We start from the raw sequence: 10,947 nt of genomic DNA, 5'->3' as shown, positions 1-10,947 counted from the left end.
GCGGTTTAGTCGCGACGACGACTTATTCTGCCCGTCGTGCGGCCGACGGCGCCGCGAGGAGGTCCCATGGATGATCGAGGATTTGGACGCCATCGAACCGGCACCATTGGAATCGCAAAGAACGCCAACGAGAATCTGCACCTGCGACGAACCCAACTATCGCACTACTAAAGAACGCGGCAGTTTCCTGAGAGTACGCAGTACTGAGGTGACATGGAGTACCAGCGACTTCTTGTCGCCCGACGAGGCAATCTGGGATCTGAGAAGGCGCACCAGCGAAGGTACAGAATTCCGCTGGGAGCTCCATACCTCGACCACCGACTTGGATATCGCCAGGAAGACAAAGTGCAGCTGCCACAGTCTGATTCCGGGAGAGAAGAAGTCGGAGGGGGTGCATCGCGGCGATCTCAGGAAACATCACAGTGCGGAGGTGGACAAGTGGTCGGTAGAAAATCTGCTGACACCGACGATGCACGACCTAAGGAAGCACAGCAGCGACGACACCAGATTCGCGAGGGAGGCCAGATGGTTACAGGTGCCGGACGTAATGCCGAATCCAAAGCCCAGATGCACCTGTCCCAAGGTAAAGACGCCGGCGCCAGCGTCACCGGTGGAAGTGAAGCCGGAGGTGAAAGAGCCAGAGAAGCCGCCGCAGAAGGAAGAAAAAAGACTGGTCTACTCGAAATCGCTGACGCCCGAGGAACCGACCGTGCCATGGGAGAAACCGGAGGTGAAGAGGCAAGCTAGCGAGGATCCGAGAGCCGCCAAAGGAAAGAGAGATCGACCCAAATTGGAGCGCTCTGAAAAAGGGAGGAGCGAAAGTTCAAGAAAATGGGGCTTTAGTCACAGAGACAAAGATAAAGGTAAAGAGAAAGAAAAGGAGAAGGAAAAGGAGAAAGAAAAGGTCATCAGTCCACCGGTGGAGAGTAAGAAGCATGCGATACGAGCAAGGTGGGCCATGAAGCCACACGTCTCTCTGCCCGCTGAGAAAAAGGCGTCCAAGTGGTACAGAAGCATGGACGAGCCGAAGAGTAAGAGTCTGCGCGAACGGCCCAAGTACAGCATACGCAGGAGCATGTCGCCGGAACCGGATCCACGACAAATGAGTAAGCTGGAGAACAGAGTTGTACGGCGTTTAATTTCACCAGAGATCATGATTACCAGCACCAAGTGGGCACCGTACGAAGACTCGTCTCCGCTACCGACGATCGGAATGAAGAAGCGTGAGCAGAAGCACATCAGCGAGATCAAGTGGACGCCGTACGACGAGTCACCGAGCGACATTCCCGTCGAGGTAATCGATGACAAAAAATGGTCACCCTTCCACAATGTCACGCCTACGCATTGTCCACCTCCGGAACCGGCGACGCCCAGCAAAAGCGACGACGAGGATTTCCGATGGAAGATCCTCAATCAAGTCGCGCCGTTCCCGCTGTACCAGGGCGGCTGGAAGGAGAATTCGCCGGAGAAGACGCCGCCGAAGAAGTTGACCACGCCGGAGGACGAGGAATCGCCAGTCTGGTCGCCAAGGGTGCCTACTACGCCCACCGCTAAGCGGAAAAGTATCATAAAGCCGCAAGAATACTCGCCGGAGTACTACTCGCCGGTGCGCAGATCCAGCAAGTCCAAGCTCGTCCGGAAGGGTGCATTCAGAGCGAAAACATCAGTCCCCTCTAATCCTCTGGAGGACAGACTGCCCCAGGCCGGGCCTCCCCCGCCGACGGTAATAGTACGCGCTGCTAGTGAGGAGACTAAACGACAGAGGCCCCAGCTAATCAGATCCAAGGCCACGCTGGAGGTGCCGAAGCATATAGACGCAACGAAGAGATCACTGAGCGAAGAGGGACCGCGCATGCATCCTCGCGAGCGTCCCAAACCGCCTGGAAGAACTCGCAGCGAGGAAGTGTCCAAGTACGACGATCCTTGGGTCAGGTCCGAGTCTCCTGAGCTGCGTGAGTACGTTACGACGGTATAATGATTGCTTCCATAAGCCGTCGGTTAAATTCCCATCGACAGTGAACATCAGCACTGGCTCCCTTAATTTATAATCGACGCGCTTATCACAAGCAGCTCAACAAATGCAGCAAGATATATAAATGGAGATCGTGTACAGTTTAAAGGAATTATTATTTTCTAATATCCATTACTACGATTTTATAAAGAGTTAATGAATAAAAGTATGAGGTCTCAGACTAAAATAAAATTGGGGTTCAAACAGCTATTAGGAGAAAGAGGCGTCCCGCAACACAGCACCGCAACTCGGTTGTCCTCGCAAGGGCCTCACGAAGAGCATAATCTTCGAAACCACCTAAAAGACGAGACGGCAGGGCGCAACTAGTCGAGATGAAGATTAACGAGGTCGAACGAGAGAGGCAGGGAGGAAGATTCTAACACGATCGCGCTTCGTACACGAGCGCCGAAAACTTCGTTGGCCTACACGAAGACTACAATGGAAAATACCAAAAAAAAAAGAAGAAAAGAAGAAAACGAAATAGCTTCGAATTCATTTTCGGCATTCGACGATCATTTTCACGGGAGAGGGCGAGTCGGAAGTTCTCAAGAACGGGCGGAAGTCGAGGCGAGGGGTTAAGGACTGACTATTATTTAAATAGCGTAATATATACGTGTGCGTTTCGCGTCGCGCTCGGAGAAACGGAGGTGCTCCTCCTCCGGAGTGCGGCGCCTGAATGTTTTCAGCTCAAGACGAAATGTAGGGCCGCGCCCGGCCGAGCGGACATCCACGGCAGATCACGACGTTTCGTCGCTCTGTATGGGACGAGAGCGGAAACGGAAGAGTCGGGGTTGCCGTTCGGCGGGCGCGAACGAGACGATTCACGGTAGGGCGTTGATTGATTAGTTCTATAACGTAATTAGTAACGTAATGCTAAAACGATTAAAGTACCGACTAGGGAATAATAATGACATGAATCTCTATAGTGTAAGCGTGATTTCGCGTGATTTCGTGAATTCACGGAGAGAATGCTCTGCCGCAGAGGATGAGAGATCGGAGATACACACAGGGTGCGTCCGACGCGGATCGAGCGATCCGCCTCGATCGCGGACGCGCGCAAATAGTAACGCTAAGCATAATTTGTATATGTACGTACTCCGTACGTGTACACGTAATTATATAATATTTGTAACGTTCGCGTTCGAGCGACAAGTATATAAGTGAAGAGGAGGTAGAGGGAAAATTGAAGAGAGGAAGGAGAAAGAGAAAATTGCGGAGATGCGATTCGAGCGCATCGTGATCAAGGGATTGGCCTCGTTCCAGGGGCAACGCGGATCCCCCAAGGGTTCGCTCGATCGAGAATTGTCGGGGCTCGACGAGATACGACTCTTTGTTACACGTTCATATCTATTTTTCGTTTCTTTTCCTTCTTTTTATACGTTATATCGACGTTGCGAGATTGTTGGACCGCGCGGGTGCGCGCTTGGATTCAGATTCGTGACGATCGATTTCGTTCGTTATTCGGGCGACGATCCAGCGAGCGTGATATTAAAAAAAACCAAAGAAGAACGCCGCTGGGTGCATAGCCTCCCGTGTGCCGGTGCGTGCAATATTAATTAAGGGGTTGAAACGTCGGTGGACAACCGCGTGAATACGGGATACTAAGGGGTAAGAAAAAAAAACCAAGGAGGAGAAGACCGACAGGGTGTGTCCGTGGGGGGTGCGATCGGCTGCGCGTACTTGATCGTTTCTCCCTTCGTCCTCGGTGCAACGTGCAGTACGTTTTCGAATGAACACGCCGTGTCTCGTTGCCGCTTGCGTTGTCACTCGTGTGCGCTATTCGCTTCAGTTTTCGCGCTCGCGCGTGAAGGACGTTTCGTCACTCCCGCCTTCGACACGGGACGCTCCGCGCAAGTTCCCCCCCCCATTCCCTCCTTTGCGCCAGTGATCTTTTCTATATCGTGCGTGTGTCTCGTGAACGATATGGCTCGGTGTTCTGCGCGGCTGATATTAATTGTGTATAGCATAACGCATAGGGGAATTCTCACTTAGGTACGACGTCCGTGAGCAGGTACCGTTAACGGGAAGGCCGCCCCCGCGTGCATTAAGGGCGCATTAGTCGCACCCGAGTGCGCTCGAGCGACGACGCTGATTAGACACCAGATCCCTCCTTCCTACCCTCGTTGACGAACACGTCCGATCTCGTGTCGCGCGAACGGCCGCCGTCGTTTAGTGCATAATTTTTTAGGATAGCTCCGCGTATAATTAGCGCCGCGTGAACGCTCACCCGGTACCTTTCGTCTAAGTACCTAGTGCCGCTCTTTCTCTCTCAATGCACCCTCTTGACAGACGCCTCCTCCACCCCTTTCGTTCCCTTCTTCTAGTCTCATCGATCGTTCGTAAATGCATTCCCGGAACGCGATCGATGATGAGCGATTAAGTGATATTACGACTAGCGATACGATAGAAGTTAATTCGAGCCCGTAGCAAAATATCCGCGAGCAGGGGTCATTACGTTCATTTACTCTGTTCGCATCTCGCCTTCTGAACGTCACGAGATCGAGCGTAATCGTCGGCGAACTCGAAGCGTTCCATGCATTTTTCCTGAAAGGCGAGGCATTTAAGCGGAAAGAATGTTTAAAAGGATAACGGCGAAGATTGCTGTAATAGTTGCGTTCTCTAACTTCAGTGATAAAGCTTCAATAAAGTGAATAACAAAAATTCTCTCGAACAGTAAAGATGATTCTATACAGCACAGAGCTCGTAGGAATATTGGTGCAAGATTCTGTGCTGTATAAGGTCCAAAATAAGCCATTTATTATTATTATATTTCGCGACAAATCTATTGTATAGCGACTCTCACTTCGAAACGGGAAACGCACGGATCGTGAGGAAAAGACAACACGATGTGTTCGAGATTCGAGCGAGATTTGTTCCACGGATCTGCCGCGAACTCATGTAAGGATTCCTGATCCGTGACGGACGAGCGCGTTTTTATTTCCGGCCGCGCTTCCGTCGACGATGATTAGCGAAAAAATCGAGGTAGAAAGGGAGGAAGGGGATCGAATGGCCGCGCAATCTACGGAAATCGGTCATGAGTATCCCCCGAATTTACACCTAGAGGGGAGTGAAAGGTTAAGCCCTAGTAGCATTTTCTGCAGAGCAGAATCTGCGTGCAGTTAATTGCAGCAAAATTGAACTAGATTATTCCCAGTCATGCCTGCTGGTAATCTGTCAGCAGTCTGCTGCAAGATTCGTGCACTGTACATGCAAATGGACTGTTTGCAGATCTTGCTGCAGAGATCAAGCTATCTTGAAGCAGATTCTTCCCGTAACTGCTCGACGTTTATCAGCAGACTGACATAAGATTCTTTCAGCAGAAGTGACGTGCAGATCGCGAAAGAAAGAATGCTGTAACAGATACGTGCAAGTTTCTTGCAAGAATCTGCCTGCAGAATCTTTCGGAAAACTCGAGCAGATCACAACGTTCTGCTGGCAGAATTTGTCAGGATCTGCTGCAAGATTTACAGCAGTCTCGAGGCAGATTGTTACTAGGGAGTGCAACGACGTCACGGAGGCCGGGGCGTCGCGACGCGTCGCGTTGCGTGGGCGCCGCTTGTATTGTACACGTACATGCGTACACGCATTATACGCTACACAGCGATTCGTTTCTCCACAAATTACACACGTATACATATATAAAAAAATATATAAAAAATATAAATATATATATATATATGAATATATATATATATTATATATATATATATAGTTTTCTCCCCTCTCGTAGTGCGTACACATAGCAATTTATTACAACATCATTGCGTACTGTACGATATTATACATAGCATAAAAAAGAAACGAGACTACGTCGTGTACTCACTATCAACCGAAGGGACGTCCATGCCACCATTCGCGCGCACGGCTGTCGGCGGATTAGCCGTGTATACATATATATGTACGCATATATGTATATATGTACGTCACGGACACGCGCTCGTTCGAATAATGAGGCAGGATGATTAGGGCACGTGTGTGCGCTGAGAGGACGCTATTATACAGTATAAAAACAAACTTGTATCCGTGCTGCCATTAGCGTTAAAGCGAGAGAACGAAGGTGCAGTGAGGTGTGAGGACAAGCCAAAGTATATAGTTAACGAAAATACACACGAATTTATCTCCACGAGGAAACGTACACACTTATGCGTATGGAGAGTGAGAGAGAGGGAGAGCGAGAGAAAAGAATGAGAGAGAAAATGAGAGAAAGAAAGAGAAAGAGAGAGAGAGAGAGAGAGAGAAGAAATGAAAGAGAGAAAGAAAGAGAAAATGATATATATACATACAAACGCACGCGTACTCGCATACATACGCTTAGTTGCGTAAATCCGTGTATACATGAAGAAAATGTGGCGAGAGAAAAACTTTCGCAAACGCCTTCTTCTTTTGCTTTCTGCAGCAAAGGAGGATAATATAAAGAATTAAATTTGGCAAATTGTTTTTTCTTCGCCTGAAAAGCTGTTTTCAAAAAAAAAAAAAAAATTTCTCGTGACCCTTTGAAATTCAAATTCATTTGCGTGACGGAGTTACGAAAGGAACTCGTTAATTTCCAAGCGTCACGAGTTAAATGAACGAACGAATGATTCATCACGCTCGTTTGTATTTTCCTTGAGCTTATACATATACGGAGTTTCGCGATTAAGTATGCAAATACCAATCGACGACACTTGATAGGCGTCTCAATTCCCCAGGGTGAATTCGTTTCGCGGCGCATGTGAGAATAAGTTTAGGGATCTTCATGTTGAATAATTAGCAGTCTCATCCTATGTATCGTATAATCGAGAGATCAAGCGGCCGTGAGCAGTACGTATTTAGCGGTAAAAGACACCAGAAAACTATATAAGACGAATAAGCGGAACCTGAGTTATTACACAATAATTCGTAGCGTGTACTGTATTTCGAATGTGATCGATTTGTTGTCTGAGTTCCCGTGCTACTATTGTTACGTTTGCGCGCCTATTAGTATCATTCCTCTTCTTCTCACACGACATTATTATTATATTTATTAAGATTATTGTATAAGTATGTGCTCTCTAACGCGATATTACATTGTGATAACGTGAGACTTGTTTCTATATAGTCCGGTTCTTCTGATCTCGTTAATTATTCTGTCGGTACTCGATCCAATCCCTCCGCCCTCTCTTCCCCCCTCCCTTGTTCCCGACCGTAATAATTTGTCAAACGGTACGACGCGTCGCGAGATACGTAGATCTCGCGTATAGAAAGGTGCATCCTCTGTGCAACAAATACAGTATACAATCCGTAAATATGAGGTCAATGTTGATTTGTTTAAATAAATGTAAGTTTGAAAACCCATCGTGGCATTTTATTCACGTGTCAGTTATTTTCTCGCAATTCATAAATAACTCTGATTTTTTTAATGATTGCATGCATACATTATATATTATCTATATCTTTTCAATTTCATTAATACGTAAAATACATATACAGAGTGAATATTAATTCTTGTGTCAACGTTTTATCATAAGAGATGACTTATCAACTGCAGATGTAAGATTTACATGTTCTAATTATATTCCAAAACTCATTGAAAATCTGTAATATACGTAACGTAAACTATAGATTTTCAGTACTGGCAGTGTATATTGGAACGCAGTTGCAGTCGATAAGTCATCTCTTATGATAAAATGTTGATACAAAAATTAAGTTTCACCCTCTATAATATACTCTTGATGATATGTATACACATGTATATTATTTACATTATTTATATTTATACATATTAAATATATTTATATATTTATATATTTAAATATATAAATATAGTATTTCTATAATTATTCATATATTTAACAATTTAATAAACAGAGCTTAAATTTATTGGATGTTATGTTTTTTTTTAATATAACGTAAATTATATATATATATATATATATATATATATATATATATAATACACATGTATATTATCTAATACAAGTTACAAATACATTAAATATATTTACATATTTAAATATACAAATATATTTAAATATAATATAATAAATGTATTTGTAACTTGTATTAAATAATATACATGTGTATAATATATATAATTTACGTTATATTTAAAAAAAACATAACATCCAATAAATTCAAGCTCTGATTATTAAATTGTTAATTATATAAATAATTATAGGAATACTATATAATTAAACTTGTTACTACGCTGAGAAAAAAGTTTCTTCAAGTCAAAAAAAAATTTGTTTGAATCAAAGAAATGTACAGTGCTATACAGTTAAAGAAAAGTTTCTTTGATTTAAAGAAATTTTTTGTTCCTTTTATTGGAATCAAAAAAATAGTTTAGATGTGCAACATAAATATTTATTTAGATGAAAAAAATATATTTTTAAAACCAAAACAATTAAATTATTTCTTATATTTCTCTCAGTATTTTTTTGAATTAAAAAATTATTTGTTTAAATTAAACAAATAATTTATTTACTTTTAAAAAAGCCTGACAACGTCATTTCTTGAAATTAAACAAATTTTTATTTTCCTCAAAAGTATTTTCACTTCAACTTGAAAGAAAACCAAGTTAAAAAAACAATTTCATCAATTTAAGTATAAATTGATGAAAATTTTCTCTAGATATAATATATATATTTTTATTTAAAATATTCGAGATAGTACCATGACCAAAATCGGTTCATTAAAAAAAAAAAAGAAACTTTAAGATGTCTTTAAGTACAAGTCTTTAAGTTACATGCGTGCTCCGAATATATATATAGTCGCCACAACAGTTTATTAATAAATTAATAAAAATTCACAACAAATAAATCATTCATAATTAGTAAAAATTATTATTAGTAGAAATAAAATATACACATCCTTTTGTACGCTTAGAGTAGTGAAAGTAAATTTCTCTTTATGGTCAATCCAAAATATAAATGTAAACTTAAAGGCACAATAGAGAAATATTAGATATTAGAAATAAAAATTGAAATTTTAGAATCAATTTCTTCAATGAATATAACGTACAATGAATATTAATAACAACATAAATGTGATTATACAAAACACAGCATAACTCATTACTTATCTGTAGTATTTATTGAAGAAACTGACTCTAAAACTCTAATTCCTATTCCTAATATCTAATATTCCTTTATTGTACGCAGAGTATTATTATTAAAGTAACCGAGAATACTATAAAGATTGTACATAGAGAACAAACTAGTAGAATAGATTATTTAAAAAATGCAACTTGTGTCTGTCATTATTCTTATTTTTACTTTTCAATTTTGCCTCTCAAACAATTTAGTGGCTTGAAAAATTGGTAATATTTAAAATTTTGTTTTAAAAATAATAAAAATTAAATTTTTTAAAAACTTACATATGTTATTTGCTAATTTGTACTTTTTAAGATTAACTTCACATTCACTTCTTCTGAATGAATATTAACTTCAGTTCATTATACTTAAATAAATTGCCTACTTCATTCACTTACTGGATGTTGCTGCTGCTGCATTTCCTTTCCGATTAATTCTGAAAACATAGTAAATATAAATTATAAATATAAATAGAATCGTATTAAATTCTTTTAATTTTTAAACGCAATAAAATATTGGGTTGGAACAAAAGCTTATAGCATTTTTAATATGAATGAAATTGAAAGACAATGTTTAGATATTTATACATAAGATTTATATAATCACATAAATATATGTCACTGTTTCAATGCCAAAATTATGACAAGAATAAAGAAAGAGAAAAAGATTATCAACACAATCAAGACTAAGAAGTTGTCTCTACAATTAATAGACATGGATTTATGTGGTTCAATTTCTCCAGATACATGAGATGAAAATAAATATTTCATGACTTTTATTATGGATGATTATACACATTTTGTAACAGTGTACTTGTTAAAATCAAACATTAAAACAGCCAAAAAAATTAAAGAGCTCACATTAAGAAAGTTGAAGCTAAATGGAACATAAAAGTTGCTAAATTAAGATGCGACAACAGAAGACAGTTCATGTGTGAGTAATACAGTTACATTATGATGCAAAGATAAAGAAATTGAATTGGACACAACTGTACCTTATTTTTCACAATTGAATAGTAGAGCAGAATGCTTAAATAAAACATTAGTTAGAGCATTGCTTTTTGATGCAGGAATCAGAAAGGAAATGTAGGGCAAGGGCTTGTTTATTGAAACATTTAATAGATTGCCAACCGTTACATTGGAGAATCTTTTGAAATGTGGGAAGATAAGAAACCCAACTTGAAGAATATACAAATCTTTGGAAGCGAATGTTATGCAAACATTTGTTGGTTATGCTCCATATGACTATAGACATTAGAATTAAAAAAAAAAGAAATATTATTACAGCAAGAAAGAAATGTAAAATTTAAAACAACGATAGATTGCAACATTTTAACATTGTAATAATAATAATAACATTGCTACAAGTTCTGTGTTGTATGGAAAAAATGTTCTTTGGATAAAATGTACTGTATAGGATAATGTGCCTTTTCCTCGCGATTATCATCAAATTCGGATAATTCAGATAACAAGAGCTCGATATGTTCGATCTCGATTTTCTGAACATCAAATATTATAAATTATTTACCCGTGCTTGTTCCGCTGACACCTGATGCTTCCCGAGCTTCCTCTTCCTCTCAGATTTCGCTCATGTCGCCATGTTGCTCCGATTCGCCTCCGATGCGGATTCTTTCGTACTTACACAAGATTCATTCGAACCACTAAATCACTTGAGTACACTACTCGTCAAATTACAAAATTGCACGATATCTTATGCAACGCTCTGACAACAATCACTACACGACGCGTGATTTTACCGTATCGAGGCAAAGTAACGCGAGAGATCTGCGAAACACGGAACTACGCGAATTGTCGAACGACATTCCTTCGCTCTATTCGATAAGATTCACTCGCGAAGACAGGTTAATGACGATCACTCGTGCGATCA

General features: G+C 40.9%; 1 protein-coding gene across 1 annotated transcript; it reads left to right on the top strand.

The window, feature by feature from the left end:
* The first annotated feature begins 20 nt into the window (after positions 1–20).
* On the top strand, positions 21–7,324 carry LOC105201995 (serine/arginine repetitive matrix protein 2). Its single transcript, XM_011170324.3, has 2 exons — positions 21–1,952; positions 2,219–7,324. Exons 1-2 carry the CDS (start codon positions 71–73, stop codon positions 2,293–2,295), a joined length of 1,959 nt encoding a protein of 652 aa, XP_011168626.1. The 5' UTR covers positions 21–70; the 3' UTR covers positions 2,296–7,324.
* The last annotated feature ends 3,623 nt before the right edge of the window (positions 7,325–10,947 follow it).

Source organism: Solenopsis invicta, chromosome 1, assembly GCF_016802725.1.
Source record: "Solenopsis invicta isolate M01_SB chromosome 1, UNIL_Sinv_3.0, whole genome shotgun sequence".
NCBI lineage: Eukaryota > Metazoa > Arthropoda > Insecta > Hymenoptera > Formicidae > Solenopsis > Solenopsis invicta.
This window is presented reverse-complemented; position numbering and strand designations above follow the sequence as displayed.

Coding starts and splice junctions, on each gene's coding strand:
- LOC105201995 (XM_011170324.3), top strand. CDS start 71: ATGATCGAGGATTTGGACGCCATCGAACCGGCACCATTGGAATCGCAA. Junction 1,953..2,218: donor GTCCGAGTCTCCTGAGCTGC/GTGAGTACGTTA, acceptor GGGTTCAAACAG/CTATTAGGAGAAAGAGGCGT.